This window comes from Triplophysa rosa, linkage group LG10 (assembly GCF_024868665.1).
Source record: "Triplophysa rosa linkage group LG10, Trosa_1v2, whole genome shotgun sequence".
In the NCBI taxonomy this organism is placed as follows: Eukaryota; Metazoa; Chordata; class Actinopteri; order Cypriniformes; family Nemacheilidae; genus Triplophysa; species Triplophysa rosa.
Window position 1 is genome coordinate 21,876,547 of NC_079899.1, and position 23,448 is coordinate 21,899,994.

The 23,448-nt window shown below is 39.1% G+C and overlaps 3 protein-coding genes across 3 annotated transcripts; 2 read left to right on the forward strand and 1 right to left on the reverse strand.

The window, feature by feature from the left end:
* Nucleotides 1–3,414: 3,414 nt before the first annotated feature.
* col10a1a (collagen, type X, alpha 1a) lies at nt 3,415–7,850 on the forward strand. Its single transcript, XM_057344080.1, has 3 exons — nt 3,415–3,520; nt 3,731–3,869; nt 5,482–7,850. The coding sequence occupies exons 2-3, from the start codon at nt 3,746–3,748 to the stop codon at nt 7,323–7,325; spliced, it is 1,968 nt and encodes a 655-aa protein (XP_057200063.1). The 5' UTR covers nt 3,415–3,520; nt 3,731–3,745; the 3' UTR covers nt 7,326–7,850.
* A 1,899-nt stretch (nt 7,851–9,749) lies between these two features.
* On the reverse strand, nt 9,750–12,420 carry marcksb (myristoylated alanine-rich protein kinase C substrate b). The gene is made up of 2 exons (XM_057343916.1): nt 12,072–12,420; nt 9,750–11,268 (listed from the first exon to the last, which is right to left on the reverse strand). Exons 1-2 carry the CDS (start codon nt 12,156–12,158, stop codon nt 10,678–10,680), a joined length of 678 nt encoding a protein of 225 aa, XP_057199899.1. The 5' UTR covers nt 12,159–12,420; the 3' UTR covers nt 9,750–10,677.
* Nucleotides 12,421–14,283: 1,863 nt separating this feature from the next.
* Nucleotides 14,284–23,275, forward strand: fyna (FYN proto-oncogene, Src family tyrosine kinase a). Its single transcript, XM_057344491.1, is given in 13 exon segments — nt 14,284–14,472; nt 15,262–15,349; nt 16,202–16,458; nt 16,641–16,737; nt 17,238–17,336; nt 17,504–17,607; nt 18,387–18,536; nt 18,681–18,845; nt 19,042–19,221; nt 20,405–20,481; nt 20,609–20,762; nt 21,099–21,230; nt 21,504–23,275. Coding segments are annotated over 11 exon segments (1,614 nt in total). The 5' UTR covers nt 14,284–14,472; nt 15,262–15,349; nt 16,202–16,211; the 3' UTR covers nt 21,713–23,275.
* Nucleotides 23,276–23,448: the final 173 nt, after the last annotated feature.

The window sequence follows — 23,448 nt, forward strand, 5'->3', positions numbered from 1 at the left end:
GTTTGGTATGTTCGGACCTGTGAATTTGTATTACGTGAAGACGTGCGACCAGATGAATTCGTCACGGTGTCACGCTAGTTTCCTCATATCCTCATATTCGCAGCTGCATTCGACAAATATTTGCATGCTCGAAGTCCAATGTGACGACGCATTTCATGTGAGTTTGGTATAAAAAAAAGGGCTCATAAGAATGTGTAAATAATTGTTACATAAAAATAATAGTTTGCTTATCTTTATATTACTTGTGTTAATTAATTTATTATCGAAAAGGTTTAATGCCAATATTTGGGTAATTCGTTCTCCCATTTTTGTTTTGGGGAGATTGTGGTTACCTGCTCTCTACACTCCATCCTGGTAGGTGGCAGATAATACACCAATAGCTGGTGCCAACCATCATGAAACAGTGAAGAAGAAAATAGTAAAGAAGAAAAAGTGATTACCTGAAAATATAATAGCTTAAACGTTTATAGCTTTATTAATGAGTAGGTATAGGTGTCAGGGTTTGCGGGAAGGAGAACCCAAGTGCAGGCAGCCGTTCACGAATAACTTAAAATAACAAAACTAAAGCCCACGTTGGGGGGTAAAACAAGAATTGCACAAATATAACCTGAATCAAAAGACTTCCCACGAGGGGGCAAAAAACAGGAGAACAACGGTGATAGATTTGTACAATAAACAGAGACAGATAGTAGTATTTTACTTTTACTCAATTACATTATGAGACTGAAAATAGAGTTGGATATTACTTGGAGGAAAAAAATACAGAGCATATATAATAATTTGTATAATATGTTGCTGCTGTGTTCATCTTGTTGCTAGCCCGATTTTTATCAATTATAAATCCTTGTATTTAAAGGTTAGTACTTTTACTAGCACTAAATGCTAAACGATAGCTTTTTGCAGATAGACCATAAATTCACATGCACACGATGTTGTTACTTTTATTAAGACCTACATTGCAGGCCATAATGGTTATTATAAAATGAGATGGCAACCACAACAAGAGGGTCATAGTGGGTAATGAGTTTACCAGAGGCCTACTTGACTAAGCCAACCATGCATACTTTTTTCGCTCTGTATATCTTTTCCTCTATTATTACGAAGTGAAGTAAACGTGACTTCAGAGCCGTGACATTTTATGGCCTTACGACAGCTCATAAAAAAGTTACTAGATCACTTGGTGCACTTGTGACACATTTAATGACCTCTAGCAAAACATGATATCATCTGTGACAGTCTATACATTGGCGATTCATAATGCGCATAAGTGTCTGTATCATAAGGGTTTTGAGGTGAGCGATACAAAAAATCTTGCGTTCGTTTTGACAGTTTTTGAAAAGGAGTGAAGAAATAAACATGAAAATGTCACAAAAAAAGACTCCACCCATACTTGCTCTGTCATTAAACTAAATGTTGGTAACATTTTGAGTCTCTCGTCTCCTTAGTGGGTTGTAAACACAAACATAGTTTGCAAAAATGAATGTTTGCTAGAGACTTCTGCTCAATGACACATTTAGAAAGAACCGTTGTCAGCAGCTGAGAAAAAAAGTGTTTATAGGGTTTAACACTCATAAATGCGAGCCGGTTCTGAGAGATCAGTCAGAATCAGTGGAAGAAAAGAACGTCTGTCTTTGCAAAAATCAAGTGTCTGAGTGTAAGTTGTAATCAAACACGTGGTGCAGAAGAGCAGACAGCTGATATTGTGATCGTTTATGGCATGCCGTGTCTCCAAAACATCACGTCTTATATTCTCTGTGCAGCATTTTACCACAGAACTACACAATCCAGTTGTTTTTCGGTAGCAGAACGTGTTAAAACAATCCTTGTAGACTGTAATTTTTGTTAAAAAACTATTTAGTATGTTAAGGCACCACTTTGGAAAATTATACTTGATTGAGACTAATTCTGAAAATTGGAGATGTTGAAACAAGCTTCATGTTGAGGGAACGCTTAATCATACGCTGTTTGAGAAAAATGTGCAAAGGGTTCTTCCAACCTTTTTCCATTACTCGAAATAAGCACACAAATAAGTGTACATTATAAATCATATATGGGATTGAACCATATGTTATTATGTTGAGATTTAGGGGCTGTTGCCACACAATGCTGATCACGATCATACCTCGAGACGCTTTTTGTGTTATGGAGGGTATGATTAATTGGGTGTGTGCATCTCCCATGCATCCAAAAATAAATTCCAGCATATGTCTCCTAAGGACAGCGTTTGGCTTTTGAGAGTAAGGGAAAGCTTTGTGATGAGAACCAATTTAGGAAAGTAAAACAGGATGAAAGGGCCTCATGGCAACAACAAAAAAAAGATAAAGACGCTGAATCCAAAAACAAAAGCAGTGCACAAAATGTGTGCCCCCTTCTGGCCATTTAGTGGAATTGTCATCACATGCCACTGAAAGTTAAGCAAAGAGGGTAAAAAAGTCAGATGTATTTTCCAGAACGTCTTTTTATATTTTCTTTATTAGCTGTTTCTGGGTGAAGCACTTGCAAAACTACACAAATAAAGAACCATAAACTTGCTTGGCCTGAAATAGTCATTTTTATGAAAGCCTCACACACTCAGAGCAGAGAAGCTGAACAAACAGAGTCAAAGTAGCTCCCGTATGTATATTTCTCAAGGAAAAGAGTTTAATATATTTTCTGATGGTGAGGTGCATTCGGTTTAATCGTGCTTGTTGTGATGTATATAAGTCAGCACACCGGCAAACCTAAACTATCCTTCTTTGTATGTTTTTGAATGTTTTTCAGGGTGAAATGCAAGTGCACCAGACAGTCAAAAGAGGTGAGAGGTTTGTTTACCAGACTAGGGTAAACAAATTGATTTTTAACACCAGTTTTGTGAGGCTTTAAATATTACAGTAACGTACAAAACACTTATATATTTTTATTTATATAACATTTCTATTTTTATTATAAGTATATATATATATATCTTTTTTTTAAATGTGAATATAATAATGATCAGTTTTAAAACAGTTTTAAAATATGTCACAACTAAATGTTTCATTTAGATATTAAATAATATCTAAATTTATATAAATTTGCAATGCATATAGCAGAAGTCACACTGTTTGGAAATCAAGCCATCTTTTATCTCAGTTATTGTTTATATCACGTTTCTAAGGATAACACGTGGACATACACATCATAGAGACCGTCCATACCCTTAAAATGACAATTTCGACCAAATTTAGCACTAAAATGCATCTTTTGTAGCTTTGAGGGGAACTTAACAAGATCTAATCATGGGTCTAAACACTCGAAGCAAAAAGCCATTCAGAAGTGACATGCCAACAGTGGGCAAATCTGTCTGGTAATTACAGCCTAGCATTGGGAGGGGAGGTACTAGTGTGGTAGGTGCTTTTTTAATGATGCAAGGGCCAGATATGGTATAAAAACCCTCATCATTGTGCTAGGCAGCAGAAGATCCTCTGTCTGGCTCCTACTACAAGGATATTCAGAAGTGGGAGCCGCAGTTCATTTATTTATTTGGAACCCAAGTATGCCGGTAGGTGTTCGCTTTCTCACTGGATGTTTTTGAGGCGCTAGGCCCTGAAATTTAGGGACATCTGTCAGCAGGTGCAGAGAAGAAGGAACACTTATATACTGCTTGAAAGTTTCGTTTATAGTCAACTGTATTAAAAAAAAAGATCTTTTGTAAACTTTTATTGTTTTTTAGTGTATCTAAACAAAAATGTTTCTTGTTCATCTCTTGCAGATTTGACCTCAGAAAATGGAACTACGTGTAGCAAGCATTCTTCTTCTCCTCGTCGCCTTTGTGGCTGCTCATGGCGAGAGATACGTCAAGAAGTCAGTGAAGGGCCCTCAGTACCAGCCATACTCGGTCAAAAGTCATGGTAAGAGTTTAACTCTAAAAATCTAGGCTTTTCTTAACATTCTGCAAAATAAGTGTTGGCTATGAAAGACATTAGAATGACACACGTGTATGCTTTATTTAATATGCAAGCAAGCAAAACAAAACAAAGATGTGCGCTTGATTTTAAGTTACACGAGTCCAGCATACTGATTGGGTAGGCCTACTTGTACACAACGGCTCATCCAATAGTATAATGAAATCTGTCTAAGGCTTTCAAATTCACATTTTAGACAATTATTGGTTAACTTAAACCACATCATACCTTTCCATTTAACTAAGCTATGTAGATAATTCAAAATATACAGTAAAAGAAACTACGGTAAACATTTTTATTTTACTTTAAATGTTACATGATCTTTTTCTTCTTCTTCTTTCATCCTTCTGTAAATTCTGTTTTGGACATTGGACTTTAAACTCAAGATGCTGAATGTGTGTTTTTAATGTTTGACTGCATTGACTTATGTGTACCATTCAAATATTTATCATACATAAAAATTTATAAATATAATAAATGTAGGAGTTTAAATGTAGGAATGTCATTTTAATTACATTTACAGTACATTAAAGTAGTGTACTTGTTTATCTGATTTGGTTGGGCATAAGGAATTCGATATTTTTCTGAATTTTAAAGTGTAAATTCACATCAAACCCAACCAACTTATGCAGGTTATAAAAGAGCGTTTTTATATTCAAAAACACCCTTAAGAAACATGATGAAAAGTTATTTGTCTGGGTGTGTCACAGCAAAATGTAGACGCATCTGTTTTGGTTAATGAAAGTAGTGCTTCCAAAAATGACTTTCAAAGTGATGCAGTTAACAAACCAATAGTTTTTTTACCACATGAAGGTCATATAAAACTGGGGCCTCTTATTCAGTTGCCACAAAAATATGTATGTTCATTTAGACATTTTTAGATTCCCAATGAAATTACAAAAGGACATAAAGAATGTGCAATGTAGTAGGCTACTTAAAAAAATCTTAGTTTATATAGTATGAATATAATTCATATAATTCACTGTGTTTATGATGTTCTGAAAAAACCTTTGCTATGCACCCACCGTACAAAGGATTTAAAGTATAAAACATATTACTTCTGGGGCCTTGCCGTGCAGTAAAAAAGAAAAAGCTTTATGGGGCAGCTGTAAAGCATTTCCTGATTCATCATACTCTGAGATACTAACCTAGAGTACTGCTATTTAGGACAACACAAGTAGTTTGGTCCAAAAACGATGTGATGTGGTGTGATATGATACTGAAACATTTAAGTGGATTAACTCATGGCAAAATCTTTTTTAATGGTACTACTATCACTCAAAGGAATTCATTTAATCAGAAGTGGATCTTAATCAGTTGCACATTACTGTAGTCAGTTGTTTTATTTACCTGGTACAAACTCCAGCAATACCTCAACAATGTATATTTTTTTACCTTCTAATTTTATGTATACAGTAAATATCATTTCCTTCACTGACACAATATCCCGTAATGAAATACAAAGAAACATTTATTCACTTTAGTCTTTTCAGTTGCAAGCGATTATTGATTAAATAAAGTATTGACACCTTTATGTATACCTTTTGTTTCATTCCAGTGGTGTCTGTAGCTGGAGAACCTGGAAATCCTGGTGAGCCCGGCCCAGCTGGACCTCCTGGGCCCCCTGGACCCCCAGGATATAATGGAGAAGGACTGCCCGGGCCACATGGACCACCTGGATCTCCTGGACCTGCTGGTTACTCTGCACCTGGAAAACCTGGCTCTCCGGGTGGACCTGGCAAACCTGGCGCCACAGGTGCACCTGGACCAAAAGGAGACACTGGTGCATCTGGTCCTCAGGGTCCCAGGGGCATGCCCGGCCCTTCTGGTAGCCCAGGACCCGCAGGTTACTCTGCCCCAGGCAAACCCGGACCATCGGGTCTTCCAGGATCAATGGGACCAAGGGGAGAGACAGGTCTTAAAGGACATCCAGGTGTTCCAGGTCTACCGGGACAGAAAGGAGAAAGAGGTATCGGGGTTCATGGATCACCTGGTGAGAGAGGTCCAGCAGGATCAACAGGTGCTACAGGGAAACCTGGTGAGCCTGGTATTGGAAGACCTGGCAGCGCTGGACGTCCTGGTGAACCAGGCAAATCAGGCACACCTGGTCATGATGGGCAACCTGGACCCATGGGGATGCCAGGTCCGAAAGGTCATCAAGGAGCTCCCGGAGTTGGAATGGCTGGCAAACCAGGTGAAAATGGTGCCCCAGGTATGCCTGGCTCTGTTGGCCCCAAAGGTCCGCAAGGAGCGGCTGGTGCACCTGGTTCTCCTGGTAGTCCTGGTTACGGCAAACCAGGTGAAACTGGTGTAAAAGGTGAAAGGGGTCCAGGCGGTCTCCCAGGTGCAATGGGTTCAAAAGGTGAGCCAGGTGCTAAAGGGCACACTGGATATCCAGGTGCTACTGGTCCCACGGGTGCAGCTGGTCCTCAGGGTGCAAGAGGTTTCCCCGGTGAGAGGGGAGCACCAGGTGATAAGGGTGAGCAAGGTGCAATGGGAGCTCCAGGGCTAAAGGGACACAAGGGAGAGCACGGACCACAGGGAGTTGAGGGCAAGCAGGGTTATTCAGGGCCAGTAGGCCCACAAGGTCCAAGAGGAGCTACGGGTGCTCCAGGTAGCAAAGGAGATACTGGCCACACTGGTGCTCCAGGTACTCCAGGAACATCTGGACCTGCAGGGCCAAAGGGTCTTTCAGGACATCCTGGTGCGGCAGGTGAAAGAGGAGAGTCAGGTGCCCCTGGCCAAAGAGGCCCTGGTGGCCCTCCAGGTCCTGCAGGACCTACAGGCCTTAAAGGTCACCCCGGTATTCCTGGGACACCTGGTCCCTCAGGTTTGGCTGCAAAGGGAATTCCGGGACCTCAGGGTCCACCTGGACTTCCTGGATCTGATGGGTCTGTTGGACTTCCTGGTCCTGTCGGACCTCCTGGCCAACCTGGTCCTCCTGGTGAGGTTGTTTATGAGAAGGGAGGCCAAGTGGAGGCAGAGTATCCAATTTTTGTCAAGAGTCCAGTATCTGCATTCACTGCTGCACTTGTGGAACCTTATCCCCCAGTAGGCAGCCCAATTAAGTTCGATCAGATTGTGTACAATGCAGAGCAGCATTATGACCCTGAGACAGGTGTGTTCACTTGCCAGTATCCAGGAATTTACTACTTCACTTATAGCATGCATATCAATGGGGCTAACGCCTTGGTGGCACTTTATAAAAACAACAAACCAATCGTGTTTACCTATGATGAGTACAACAAGGGATTCCTGGACCAAATGTCCGGTGGTGCTGTCCTTCAGCTCAATGAGCAGGACACTGTTTATGTCCAGATCCCTGATGAGGAGGCTAGTGCCATTTATGCTGCTGAAAATGTCCACTGCACCTTCACTGGGTTCCTGATCGCCTCCACGTGATCAAACCACATCACGTCTTTTAAAACCATCACTATTTCTCAGACAAATATCCTGTTCTGCAAACATTGATGCAGAACAGACTGTGCTATTGTTCTGAGAAATCCAAGCATATCAACTTGAAAATTCCAAGCAATGGGTGCCAATAAAAATAAGTAATTTAAGTTATCAGGGATAGAAAGGCTGTTAAATCCTTACAAATGACACATTTCCTATGGCGAGAGCATGTGAAGTTGTGTCCTAAGAACCATCATATGTTTGTATTTTTGTATCTGTTTTGTTTTTGCTTTTCTTTGTTTGTGTTTTCGTTTTGATTTTATTCAAATCTTTGAGTCTTTTCCTTTCTGTTATTGATGAACTTATATCATTACTGATTAAACAGAATGCTCTTCCTGACATCCCTATACCTGACTTGAATATGTGAGCTGGTGAAAAAAACTCACAAACAATGAACATCTATCAATGTTATCCAAAAGAATAATTTTGCTCTGTAAACCATGATGGCTAAAATAAACACATTCCTTAAGAGCTCCTGTCTGCTGTGTTTTCATCTTCTGATTTAATAGGTAACTTCAACAATACAAGATAGAATAGGCAAGTGTCTAAATTTAAAGTGACAGTTCACCCAAAAATGAAAATTCTGTCATCAATTACTCACCCTCGAGTTGTTCCAAATCTGTATAAATGTATTTGTTCTGATGAACACAGAGAAAGATATTTGGAAGAATGTTTGTAACCAAACAGTTCTTGGCCACCATTGACTATAGTATGACAACGGTATGGTCAAAAGTGCCCCAGAACTGTTTGCTTTCCCACATTCTTCAAAATATTTTTTTCTATTCAACAAATACAAAAAGCAATTTTTCCTACTATGGTAGTAGTCAACAGTGGCTAAGAACTGTTTCTTGTATAGTTACAAGCATTCTTCCAAATATCTTTCTTAGTAATCATCAGAACAAAGAAATTAATACCGATTTGGAACAATTTGAGGGTGAGTAAATGAAGACAGAATTTAAATGTTTGGGTGAACTGTTCCTTTAAAGTTACGGAGTTTCCTTAAAACATTAAAGGGAACACAGGAGGTGGCTTTGATGGCCGTGTTAAGTTCAGCCAGCCAACCTTAAAGAGATGTGGGTTAGGTGGGGAGACAAGTCAAACAGAAGCTGCTGGGTGGAGGAAACCGGGAGCCACAAGCCACAGGCAGCCATGCAGGGCACTGCCCTCCGAGGGTTGTGATTGAGTGAAATAAGTCAGGGCAAAGCACCTGGAGGGTAAAGTTGTTTCCATGTGTGAGCAAGCAGAGGGCAGAAGCCGCAAGTTTAAGGTTGTCCAGTTCTTAAACCAGGAATACTGGGTGAAAACACACCCATTTTATGGTTGCTAGATTAGTGGTGAAGTTAATCTTGGAATGTATAAAATGCAGGGTTTAAGTTTATCTTTAGCTTCTGCGGTGGACTAAAAACATCCGAGCATTTGGACTTTCATGGGATTTAGAAGAATGATATTTACTGAAGTTGAGGGTAAGAAGACAAAACAAGATGAAAAAGGTTTAAGTGTTTCATACTTTGAGATCTATGTGCTATGTCTGAGAGGTGGATGGAAACTAGGAAAACTTCATACAATGACATAATTATGAGCTTTCTATGGTGCTGTTGTTCAAAAGATGTAGACGCAAGGGGTTTGAGGGTAGAGATGCTCATTCATATAAGGCAAAAACCAAAATAAACAAAAAGACAAAAATATCATTTTCACGTGTACACATTTGTTTCGCATTATCCTCTCACTAAACTTTAAATTGGAGAAAAATAAAGACTTCAGGTTGATTATAACATGTTCCTTCAGATCTTATTCAACCGCTTTTTAGAATAGAACATTTAAAGGAACAGTTCACCCAAAAATGAAAATTCTGCCTTCATCTACCCTCAAGTTGTTCCGAATCAATTTCTTTGTTCTGTTGAACACAAAAGAAGATATTTTGAAGAATGTAGGAAAGCAAACCATTCTGGGGCACTTTTGACTACCATTGTAATTTTTTCTACTATGGTAGTCAATGGTGGCCAAGAACTGGTTACAAGCATTCTTCCAACTATCTTTCTCTGTGTTCATCAGAAAAAAAGAAATTCATACAGATTTGGAACAACTTGAAGGTGAGTAAATGATGACAGAATTTGTATTTTTGGGTGAACTGTCCCTTTAACCCTCCTGTTGTGTGCAAATTTTAGCAATATGTTTGGGGTCATGTTGACCCCACAAATGTTTTTCACACCATTTTGACATGGGAGAAAACGTATTTGAAAATAACCGAAAACATTATTATTTTCATGCTGACTATTTTCAAGACTTGATGTTTAAAAATACAATCAGAATGCTCTTTAGAGGACATCAAAGTTGATTTGGGGTCAGTTATTAAATAAAACCACTCTCGCATTCTCTTTCTAAATCCTTTATTTTTGTTTTGAATGCCCCTAAAATGCAGGGGTAAAAGAAGCATTGTGAACAATTTGCACGCAGTTACATTCCATTTAAAAATCAAGTAGAGATGGTGCTGAAGTATTTACAGGGAAAAAAATCTACTTGACGATTGCACTGGCAAATTTCATACATTTGTGGAACTGTGTTGGAATAAAACCACTTTGACTGCATTACACGACAGGTCAAAAGTTTTGATCTTGAACATATCAGAACATCATTCTCACTGAAACGAGTATCTCCAGAGAAAAAATACTTCATTTAATACCACAGATATTAAGAAAAACATGAAAGCCATTTTATCAACATCATAAAACCCAGCAATGACAAAAGCCAATACCAATACATAATGCTGCAGTACTGCACAACGCAGCGTTTGAGGCTGAGCACCTAATTTCAGTGATTCATGTAGCAGATGACAGTCAAATAGAATGAGAACCGACCAATACCATCTGTAAATTGTTTGATGACATCGCTTCTGATCTCTTTCTTTCCACACATTTGATTTACCCAATTGTATGGCGCCAGTACCTTCAACTAACATTTCAACTCAATGTCCTTATGACACTAACATAGTTCACCTACAAAACAAAAACAAAAAAGTATGAAACAGGCAATGCGATTAATCTCACTCATGCACGCACGCACGCGTCACTTACACAACTGCTACAAAAAACTGATGAAGAACATGGGAAAAATTGTGCCTTTCACTTTCCAATCACTCCATCCAACACCCTTCCTTCAAAATGACATGTACAATGTAGTGGATGGAACAAGAATGGATGAAATGAAAGTATGGGTTAAAACAGAAGGTTTGAAATGTCATTGGTTTTTGTACAAATTTTCCATGTTTGTGCTCCTCGGACTTCATCCTTTCACCTCCATCTTATTCTGTGGCGGCCGGGGTCTCCGAACTCTCCGCGGCAGCTGGTTCTTGAGGTACGGCCTCCGCTTGCTTCTCCTCGACGACTTCAGCGGATGGTTTTTCCTCATTGCTTTCAGCTGGTTCCTCAGCTTTGGGTTCCTCGGCTGGAGCCTCCGTCTTGACTTCTTCGCTGGAGGCCTCAGGCTTGGCCTCCTCAGACTCTGGAGCATCTTTTTTCTCCTCTCCATTCTCGGCAGCGGCTGGTGCTGCTGCCTCTCCACCTTCAGCCTCTTTTTTGGCACTCTTCTTAAACGAGAAGCCACTAAGTTTGAATGGTTTCTTAAAAGAGAAGCGCTTTTTCTGTTTGGCAGGCTCGGTGCTCGCCGAAGCTGCGCCATTTTCCTCTGGCTTGGCCGAGTCCTCGCCGTTGGCGACGGCAGAACTCTCCCCTTCACCTTCTGTAGCGGCCTTCTCTGCACCTCCTTCCTCAGCTTTCCCTTCTTCTGCTTTTACTTCTCCATCAGGGGAGTGTTTGCCGTTGGCTTGCACATCTTCTGTGGCAGCATCTGCCTTTGGAGAGGCATTCCCGTTGGTTTTAGCGTGACCATTCTCCTGTGGAAAGGAAAAATTCGTATTAAGTTATCATTTTACTTACAGTGGTCTTCATTTATATTGCATATCTACAACCTAAAAATATATGGAGTTTACATAACACTGAGTGGAGTCTATAGGTTTGCCACGTGGGTGAAGTCTCATACACTTTGTCTGGGTGATGGTGTTGCCATCTAACAGTGAAAGCAGTGCAAGATGGACGAGTAGATCTCACCAGCGTTGATCATCGTGTAAAGTAGATGTGGGCGATCGCTACGAAAGCGGTGGTCTCGCAAGACCACTTCTTATATTAAAGTCATTTTTCATAATAAATCTGCGAATTTGTTTTTGTAGCTTGTTGGTAGTACGATTTTAACAGTACGATGTAATAAAGGCGTGGTGATTTAACCGAAATGGCTTTGGACGGCGAAGCTCGACAAAGCTACAATAAAGCGTCCATTTAACTCATTTAAAACGACTGGATTTGTTCTATTTGTGCTTTTCCCCAAAACGCAACATGATTTTTTTAAACTTGCATATTGACCATGTAACGTTACATATGAGGGATCGTTGTGAAACGTGTGGATGTGAAAAGGGAATTTATACTAAATTAAACCCATTGATTACCGTTTGTTGCATCTCACCAATTAATATTTGTACAAAAGGAATTTAACGCAAAGTGTTGATTTTCAGTGAAGTGTTCGAGTTCCTTTGTTGATCGGCGCATTGTTCAACTGAGCCGACTTGGATTTTTGGTATTGCACACCCCCTCAAAACATCACACGTATACAACACCAAAGATGATAATTAAAGAAAATTATTACCTGCCCGTTTGATTTATTCGCTGCCTCTGATGGCTTTTCGGCAGCGGTTTCCTCTTTTGCTCCGTTTTTGGAGATTTGCGCTCCCATGCTTTCACGCGCAACAAAGAATCCCAGCAGATCAAATGAATGAACAAAGAGCGCGAGCTTCTCCCTCAGACGCGTCGCGTGCTCGCTCTCAACAGCGTTTCTTTTTCAGTAAAACCGCGGAAAGAGATAACGAGACGTGAAGCTGCGATAGAGCGTTTAGGAAAAACCGATAAATACTGCACTCTCCCAAAAATAAATTATTTGGGATACGAGACGTAGATAATGAAATTGTTCTCTTTTGATAATGAGATGCTGGATACAACGCCCAAGTGCTCAAGACGTCACAGAAGAGCCGTATGAGCCAATCAGGCGCCTGTTTGAAGCTGGGGGGAGGGGCCATGTTTGGGCGCTGGAGGGGGAGGAGGGGCGCGCGACCAGCAACTGGTGATTCAGTACCGTTGAAAACAAGTCACAAATGTTTTGCCCTTATTTTTTATTCTTATTTTATCAAAATACTTTTCATTTATGGCTTCTGCTTTTTTGGGGGGAGTTTTTTTTAAACGCGATCGATATCCCAAAATCTCTCTTTTAGGTTTTCCATTATCTGAATGCCAGCAAGCACACCAGAACACCAGGTTTAAATGGCTGAGTAATCATTACTCCACGTTACCATATGAATGCACTAAAAAGCCAATGCATTTGCTGGATTTGTAAGAATATCACCCCCTTGCTTGAGCAATACTTCATCCATGGATTACACAAATTTCCAATATGAACATCCAGTCACACATTGCATGCATGCTGAATTCATTCTGAGGAATCCTGGTGACCTATTTTCAGTCACAGTTTATCGTCAGCCCAGACGGAGCTGTTTTGAATTCACTGAAATAGTCCAAAGCTTGCTTTCACATTAACATACTAACTCACGTCACCATGGCAACTGCTCACATAAGCAACATCACAGCAGATTCCTCATAAACAACAACGATGTTGTAAATGTGCAATGGTGAAATATTTGTTTACGTCTGAATGAGTGATTGTGTGAGAAAATGACTATTTGGCTGAGTAATCCAGAAAGAGTGAGAGAAGATTTAGGCTGCAAACTGCAAATTGATGTTTTATTTATTCATTTACTAAGTCAAACAGAGAAGTCTGAAACATTAAAGTGTTTTCACTACCCCCAAAGTGTTATAACAGATTCTTTATAATAAAATTGCTTCCACAATGGCACGGTATCCATGGTAAAAAAAATTGAAAATCATAATTAAAGTTGGCTAAAGGACACAAAAATATGAAACAGACGTATTTAACATACATATTTTAGTCTTTGGCATTTCAAAGATTAGAAATAAAATTAACAAATATGTTTTTGTAGTGGAGCCTTAACATTTTGAACAGTTGTTTCTTTCCGGAAATCTTTATGTATATCAAAATGTATAATAAAATGTGCATTGATGTATTTCATAGTCTCCAGTTCCTATGATCTAAGAACAGTTGATTATAGTACAAGAATCATCTGATAGAGTTTATTTGTTTTATTTTTAAAAAGTAAATATCGGCCTAAATCCCGAGTTCTTATAACTGATTGGTAATTGTGAACACATTTTTGAATATTTCGTGTCCACACATCAATACGTTCCTAAAAGCTCCATAGTCTAAGTAACCTATGTTTTGGATACAGCCACAAGTTTTTTTGTACCATGGTATTCATTGTTGTAGCATATTGATTAATCATTAATCCAACACTTATAGTTTTTGAGGAGGAGCCATACGGCCCAACACTGGTCTGGAAAGATGGAGAACCAGTAATGGTTTAGGTTAGGTAACATAATTTACACCCTTACCCTCTCTCATTTCAGGAAATTCTTAAGAGTAGCTAAAGAAAACAGCCTGCTTAAAATCAGGGATGTTTCTGGACATAAGAGTTTTTTGACTCCAGAACTTTTTTAAACACAGATTCCAGAACTTATTAATAACGTGACAGAATATCGTCGACTGAATGAAGATGTTTCGTGGAACATGACTAGACATCGCATGTTTTCTTACAGTAACCACATCCAAGCCCACGTTGCATCGTAGCAGCGGAGGACCATCGAGGAGGCAAAATATGCACGCACACGCAGGCGTCTCCTGCGCGCCCTGATTGGTTCAACATCATGTCAATCACATCCCTCCGTCCCTCAGAGAACCCTCCTCCCAACGCCATCATCTGTTACACTCGGCGACAGGAGCAGCCCGAACCGTCAGGGCCAGTGTTGTTATATTCATAATTTACCGACATATTATTGAAAGATAAAAGTCTATCTGCAAATGACCTATTTCCGATTCTTTCTTTGCGGCGAAATACAAAACACTTCGGGCAATCCCTCTCTCGGTAAGCGTTTTTTTATGGTCTGGCGTTTTGATACACTTGGTGCATCCGATTTGAACCATTGGATATTCTGAATAATGAAAATGATGGGAGATGGTGCTGTTCTAATGCCGCACTAATCTTAAAGCATTCGCTTTATCAACCGCGTAAATAATATTTAGCGATGTTTAACATCGACGATGAGTGTGTGGAGATGGTGTGGTGTTTTTCTCTTTGGCAGCAGGGATTGATGCGCTGCAGAAAAGCCTTATATACACAATTGAGTGGAAGAATAAGGCCTCTGTCACTGGACTGTTAGTCATCTTATTATATGATGAAATCATAAAAGACTTTTGTTTGGCGTTTACGTTATCAAGACACATATCTGCGTGACATAAAGGTGTTTTTTATTTAAGGTTTTAATTTTGGAGAATCTTTCTACTGACATATTTATGTCTAAGAAAACATAAGTGTAGTAGATATAGGCATACACTGAATATTATTCGTGAGACATAAAACCTTAGAAAAGCCTGTTTTCCTTTTATTTCTGTCTTTCTGCATCGTGAATGATAAATAGGCCTAGGTAGTGACTTTATTACTGACTTCATTAACGTGTCTCCTAAATGGTCTCATGACACATTTATGCACTGGTGACTATAGAACAAAATTAAAGCTATAATGCCTGTGGTAGAGACGTTTTGCTCTCTTTTTGTCTCTTGATGTTAAATTTGGAAATGTGCAACACAAAGTCCAGCCAAAGTTGTATGACAAAATAAAATGACATGTATGGTTTTTATTGTTTTGCCCACTCAGGCATTGGAGAGAATCATAGAGGTTTTCACTCCACCTTTAATTGAATGGAATGCGAATACTCCACTGTGGTAGCCCAGTGCTCGCCTTGGTATGTTTATCGTTTATATATATTGTCCTTTACACTCTGTATATGTCACATTTCAAGTCTAAATGTAGTCACTTGTAAAGCAGACTGCTCTTATTTACTCCTCTTAAAGGGACAGTTCACCCAGAAATGAACATTCTGTCATCATTTACTCATCCTCTTATCATTTCAAACCTGTATGACTTTCTTTCTTTCACAGAACACAAAAGAAGATATTTTGAATGACGTTGGTAACCAAACAATGGCGGTACCCATTGACTTGCACTGATTTTGTGTCCACACAATAGAAGTGAATGGGTGCCGCAGGTGTTTGGTTACCAACATTCTTCAAAATATCAAATTTTGTGTTCTGCATAAGAAAGAAAGTCATACATGTTTGAAACAACAAGAGGGTGAGTAAACGATGACAGAATTTTCATTTTTGGGTGAACTGTCCCTTTAACTCTGTCACAAAATTGAACATTTAAAGGTTTTGGTAGCAGAATGGGTAATAGGGAATTAAATGAGAATGATGCATTTATATATTTAGCAGGCTCTTGAGGGAGCATAAACATTTTGCCTTAAATTCCAACAGTAAGCACAGTACACAAAGCTACGTTTACAAGTAAGAATAGCATTAAATAAATCTCAGCATCATTGACTGACACATTAATTTGTTTAAGCTGTAAGTAAACCGTCTTTTAAAAAAAGAATCAATTATCACCTCTGTTATTGATTTATGTCCTTGTAACTTATCAATTAGGGATTTTAGTTTACGTCGCAATTGTAAGTTTGATGGTTGTTTTGATTGTCTTGTCAAGAATACAGCTCATTCAGTCATTATGTCCGTACATAAACATTCATTTATTTCCATAGAATATAGATAATGGGCTGTGTGCAATGTAAGGACAAAGAGACGACCAAACTCACAGACGACAGAGAAACTAGTGTCTCACAGCACGCAGGATATCGCTATGGGGCCGACCCGACACCTCAGCACTATCCCAGCTTTGGAGTCACCACCATCCCCAACTACAACAACTTCCATGCGCCCGTCAGTCAAGGCGTGACTGTGTTTGGAGGAGTGAACTCTTCCTCGCACTCCGGAACGCTGCGATCTCGGGGTGGAACAGGTAACACAAATAGGAACTGTGCTGTTCTTGCACTTTGCAACTAAAGTATGAATTGCAAATGAATAACAAACAACCTTTTCCATTAAACTTTGTTCAAATATTTTGATGGTCTATACAGCTGATAGTTTGGGGGCAGCTTCTGTTTGTGTGAATCAATTGATTTGAATACATTTTCTTTGTAGGAGTGACACTCTTTGTAGCACTTTATGATTACGAAGCAAGGTCAGAAGATGACCTCAGTTTTCGCAAAGGCGAGAAGTTCCAGATTCTGAATAGCACGTGAGTTAATAAAAAAGCTTTTTTTGAGAACACTGTATCTGTTTTAAAGTGACAGTTCACCCAAAAATGAAAATTCTGTCATCATTTACTCACCCTCTTGTCATTTCAAACCTGTATGACTTCCTTCCTTCCGCAGAAGAAGATATTTTGAAGAATGTTGTTAACTGAACAGCAGCGGCACCCATTCACCTCTATTCTATGGACACAAAACCAGCGCAAGTGAATGGGTACCGTCACTGTTAGGTTAACAACATTCTTTAAAATATCTTCTTTTGTGTTGTGCGGAAGAAAGTCATACAGGTTCAAAATGACAAGAGGGTGAGTAAATGATGACAGAATTTTCATTTATGGGTTCACTATCACTTTAAATATGTATTTTTTAGACTAAAAGCTGGACAGAACTTTGTCATTTAGACTGTTTCGTTTTTTTATCAACAAATACAATTCTGCAATTCACTCATTGGCTGTTTTGTCCTCTTGCACCTGTTGTTGTATCTCAGGGAAGGGGACTGGTGGGAGGCCCGTTCTCTCACTACAGGTGGAACGGGATACATACCCAGTAATTACGTGGCTCCAGTAGACTCCATACAAGCAGAAGAGTAAGTTTTGTTTTGTGTTAAAATAGACATATTTGAAATATAAATAGGACCACTGCGTACAATCTAAACGTACAATTCCTGTTTTTTGCATTACTCTAAATAGCCTGTTTCATTGGCTCATGTGGTAACGCTGTCAACCAAACTAAACACTATGTGTCCCTATGTAGTTGGTATTTTGGTAAGCTAGGCCGTAAAGACGCAGAGAGGCAGCTGCTGTCAAATGGAAATCCCAGAGGCACGTTCCTTATTCGGGAGAGTGAGACCACAAAAGGTAAAAAAACATTTTAAAGCTGCAATCTGTAACTTTTGCCTCTCTATCGCTATCGCTGTTTAAAATTGCAGGTTACTTTATGTACTTGTCTTTATGTGAGTCAAATAACGTCAAATCCTTTGAAATGCCACTGCGAAACAGTTTTTTATGTTCTTTCTTAATAACTGATTTTGGTTCATTTTAAACTAGGGCTGTGCAATATATCGAAATATCGCTCATGTGCATACGCAATATGCATATCGCGATGGTTTGCGATAAATGAGCTATTTAATTTTTCGGAAAGTTGTGTATGGTCAAAGTTTTAGGTCGATGCGGATAGTATAGCATCTATCTGGCACGCGGATGTTAGTTGGGATATGCGTGCGTGTGCATGATAGCAACAATCCACATCGCGAAGCTGAATTTGTTTTATTTATTTTTGTTTATTTACAAAATGTCAGATTTGTTTAATGCAACAGTAAAACATGGCTGTTCACTTTCAGAAGTTGTAGTGGTGCTTTCTTTTTCCTAAAATAATGTGAAATATATGTTGGTTATATCATTTCTTTAATATATTTTAATACAATTTAAATTGATTTTAGAAAAAGAAATATCGTATCGAATATCGCATTATTTAGCATGCTATCGCATATCGCACAGCCCTATTTTAAACCAAAAAATGTACGAATTGCCGTTTTAAAGCAGAAATATTCTGAATCTATATCTTGTTTTGCAAACCAAATCTAGTTTACTGAAACACTTTCAGATCTTTGACCCCGCTGTACAATCTTGTCTCATAGGAGCATACTCACTGTCCATACAAGACTGGGACGAAACTAAAGGAGATCATGTGAAACACTAAAAAATTCGAAAGTTGGACAACGGGGGCTATTACATCACCACTAGAGCTCAATTCGAAACTCTGCAGCAGCTTGTGCACCATTATTCCGGTAAAATTTAATCAACTGAATTAACCACATCTGACAATGGACTGTTCATAATCTCTTAATCTTATATAATCGTAATCAGTGTAACCGTAATCATTGTTTACATCTCAAAGACCCAGTATTGCTTTTTAATCTTTCCGCGATCAGCCAGGGCCGCAGGGCTTTGTTGCCGTTTAATAGTCCCGTGCCATAAAGGGATGCCCCGCCTTGCCGACCTGTCCGTCAAAACCAAAGATGTATGGGAAATTCCACGGGAATCACTTCAGCTCATCAAACGATTGGGGAATGGACAGTTTGGAGAGGTCTGGATGGGTAAGCGATTAGTTCAACCGCATGCCGAATTAAATATATTTGTGTGTTACATTTAATTCAAAGGCCATAGATTTATGAGAGGCAGTAAACATTTCTTCTATTCAGAATGCCAGTTGTTCTGGAAGGATTTATATGTGTGGTTCCTTTCACCGACTGAGTGACTCACTAACTATGAAATCTCGTGTCTGAATGGCAGGCACTTGGAATGGAAATACTAAAGTAGCAGTGAAGACCTTGAAACCAGGCACAATGTCCCCAGAGTCGTTCCTGGAGGAGGCTCAGATAATGAAGAAACTGAGGCATGACAAGCTTGTGCAGCTGTACGCCGTCGTCTCTGAAGAGCCCATCTACATTGTCACGGAATATATGAGCAAAGGTAGGAACACGTCCTGCCTTTTTAAACTTGAAGGTGTAAGTTGTATGTAATAATTATGGTTACAAATATTTTGTTTTGTTTTGTTAAACTTTAAAAGTAACAGTTAAGGCCATTGCACATTGAGTCCGAAATTTGCGTCCGAAATTTCCGCACGTTAAAAAATAAATACCACCTCACGTTGTGTCAATCCCATTTACACACTGCCTCCAATATTTTCGTCCGTCATAAACAATTCGGACTGGGTTCGATTTTCTGTGTTTTTCGCATCAGTAGCAAGCATTTTGAGAGGCGTTTTGACAATTCAGAGACACCGTACAAACGAGCGCCAAATGAGAAAATTTCGGACTGTATGTGCGAAGACCTTTACTCTAACGTCTTTGAGAAGAAACATTAAAATAAATTCATATCTGGCGCCCCGCCTCTCCCTTCAGTGCTCGCGCTCACTCTCACTCTAGCTGTTATCAAAGGACGATCATGTAAGCCCGCTGTAACAAAGGCTAAAACTAATAATTATAAAGCTCAAAACCAGCGGACAGAAAATGACACGCAAAAAAAAGACCGCCTTTATGTTTGTTTATTGTCGGAGATCACACATTGACTCGTGCGCGTTTTAAAGCCGAGCTTTAAATGCAACAGACTCCACATAAAGTTGTGAATGATCAGCGGAACGATCTGTCATTAACTGATGATGTAGCTCACGTGGACTGATATCACTGAAGCTCATTTAATGACAGTTTACATAAATAAACTCTGTTGTTTTCATTAAAATGATTGCGCACCATATATTATGTAAACTTTTTGTATTCGCAAGAGCTGCTTAGTTTGACTATAACTTGACTACTGTAATGCATACTGTATAATATTCTAAACTAATTCTAGAACTACAATGTTTAGATGATTGGTAAAAAAAAGTTATTTTTGATTGTGTTACAATGACCAAGGAAGAATAATATATCTAGAATTGTTTTAATATTTTCTTTTTAATTTTGTGGTTTTAGTGTGTGAAATGAATATTTCAGTTTCGGTTTTCGGCCAAGTGCATCCTGAACTTTCGGTATCGGTTTCGGTCCAGAATTTTCTAGAATTTTGTAAACTACACAGAACAATAAAAAATTGTGGTTTTATATACAAAAATGACATTATGAATGCAGGTTTGTTCACGTATGTTCTGATGGGCTTACAGGAAGCTTGTTGGATTTCCTGAAGGATGGTGAAGGACGCGGCCTTAAGTTGCCAAATTTAGTGGACATGGCAGCTCAGGTTAGTAAAATGATTTGATACGCAGTGCACTCAAATAATCATTAAAGGTGTTCGGTTTCAGCCAGCACTTACCTGACCGCAGGACATTGCCATTTTTTTATTGCTTGTGCATTCGCTCTTACCGTAGGTTGCTGCAGGCATGGCGTACATCGAAAGGATGAACTACATCCACAGAGACCTGAGGTCTGCTAACATACTTGTTGGCGACAGCTTAGTGTGCAAGATTGCAGATTTCGGACTGGCAAGGCTAATAGAGGACAATGAATACACGGCACGACAAGGTGAGGGTTAAGACGTTATTATAAAAACATAAATAAAAGTCAATATTTCAAAATCTTCCCCTCCTAAATCTAATTATCGTAAATATATAAATCTTAAAGTAATTTCCCCTAGCGACCACTAGGGGGTTTATTGCCTTATGGTGAACGGTGTGTTTAAAATTGAGTTGATGTGTTTTATCAGGTCATAAAACAAGAACTGAGTTATGTTTTATCTACTAACGTTGGCCTGTTTCTCAGCATACGTATTCTCTGCAGTCTGTAATTTCCTTTTGAAATATTGCCCAGTTCACAAATAGGCCACTTTTCCAGATCCATAAATCCAGTGTTCGGTTGCAGGTGCCAAGTTTCCAATCAAGTGGACGGCTCCGGAGGCGGCGCTTTATGGAAGGTTTACTATCAAGTCAGACGTGTGGTCATTTGGAATACTACTCACAGAGCTGGTAACCAAAGGACGCGTGCCCTATCCAGGTGAGATTCAAAACAAAGATAAATTACATTTATTGAGCGTTAAAGACTTGGAGTGATGCAATATTCCTAAAAATCAGAAAATCAAAGAGTGGATGGCTGTTTTACATTTATGCATTTTCCAGAGGCTTTTATCCAAAGCGACCTATCCGAATCGAACCCACAACGTTTGTGCCGACAACGCTAGAAATAATTGTCTGAAATCTTTAAAAGAACCTTGCTGATAGTAATAATGCTTAACAATTCATTTAAGTACGTTTCGCATGTCTTTCTCAGGCATGAACAACCGGGAAGTGCTTGAGCAAGTGGAGCGTGGTTATCGGATGCCCTGCCCGCAGGACTGTCCAAGCTCCCTGCATGAGCTCATGCTTCAGTGCTGGAAGAGAGACCCCGAGGAGCGGCCCACCTTTGAGTACCTGCAAGCTTTCCTTGAAGATTACTTCACTGCCACCGAACCACAGTACCAACCAGGGGACAACCTCTAAACGTCCCAGAGTGCAGAACGCCACAACAGACTGCCCTTCAGAAGACTGAGATTGAATGAGCGTTTGATGATTAAAGCTTCCAGATTTTGTGCCATCTCAACCCCAATATCCGATACAATCCATCTTCCATGGGAAAAGGACATGCAATCGCGTTAGATCCGCCGGTAAAGCCAAATAGTGTTTCGGAGAGATACATCAGTCGTGATTTCATGATAAGAATGGTTTGTATTTAGTGTACATAGTGTGTTTAGTTCACCCTTGTATTTGGCTTGTTTTATTACTTTTTATAAAGCAGTTTTACGTTATGATCCAGGCCAGGAAAGAACCGACAGTACGATAAAAGCATGATTGAGGCAACGTGAAAAGTTTTAATAATTGCAATGATTCTGGAAATCATTCCTAGACACTTATGGTGGGGTGTTGAGCAGCCTCTTTTAAATATTAAAGGTATTCTGTCAATTGTATATTAATATGTAGCTGTATGTGTCAGAACAGTCCCTCCCACGACATGTCCTAACCAGACGTGATGCGACAATAAAGCAACAAGTGATAACCGATAAATCTGGAAACCCAGCTTGGTTTCCATTTGCTCCGTCCATAACAAAATCTCAGTTTGCAAATCCCACTCTTTGTAAAACATTAAATATCTTCTGATTGACACATTGCTTGTCGCTGTAATCCTTGCGCATCACGCCTGGCCGAGACATACATCAGTGCATAGGTAGCAGCACAAATTACTGTGATATTTTTTTTCCACGGAAGGTATCGAAGTCTGCAACGGTTAGTGAGTTTTGCTGGGCCTATATTTGCACCTGCTTTTAGCAAGCGCTCAGTGTCTCTATTTTCTTTTCCTGCTTCTTAGAATGAGTGCATTTTCTATTTAGTCACTTCGGATTAACGATAGAGCAATGTATGTATCCGAATAGCTTGAGACCAAGTGGGCATTATGCTTGACCATGCATCTTTCCTGCAAATAAGATAGACGAACTGCTAACATCTTTACTGTTGTGAGAGAAAATGAAACACGTTCATTAAATGTATCTCACAATATCATGCGTTATGAAGTAACACAACTAAATACATAGAGAAAACTAACCTTGTTTTTATGCCTCATTTTATTCCTCATGATAAAAAGACATGTCTGATTATTCACGTTTGTGTCATTACTTACTTTGACACGTTTAGTTTGACAACTCTTCCTATGAATGACCATAGATAGCATTACTTTAATATTTATAGTAAGATTATTATTTGTTATTACACACACACAAGAATTTAAACAAGATAGACATACTGTCCTCGGGAGAAAATTGAACTGTGAAGGCTGTGAGCCAGATTTCAAAAGCAGTTCACAAAACCACATTTTTTGTTATTTTGTCTAGAATAAAGAGTTAAATAAGGCTGCTTTTAACTGGGATTATAATTTATGTGCTGCATTTGTTCAATTTCAACCTCATAATTTTCACATTTATTTTTGTACCATTTGGATTAATTCATAAATATTGTGTTTATTTAATTTGTTTCATTATGCATAAACATTTTGAGAATAAACTGTCATATTGAAGTCCATTTCTTTGAACCTTACTTTTTTCTTTTGTTCTTAATGTCATTGCGTTAATTTTACAGATGTTGGAGCAAAGCAGCTGGAGAAAGTTATTAGTGCCACGTCAAATTCTGCTCTTCTGTAATGCTCTGCATGTCCACCAGAGGGCCAAAATTTACTGGATTAATCCATG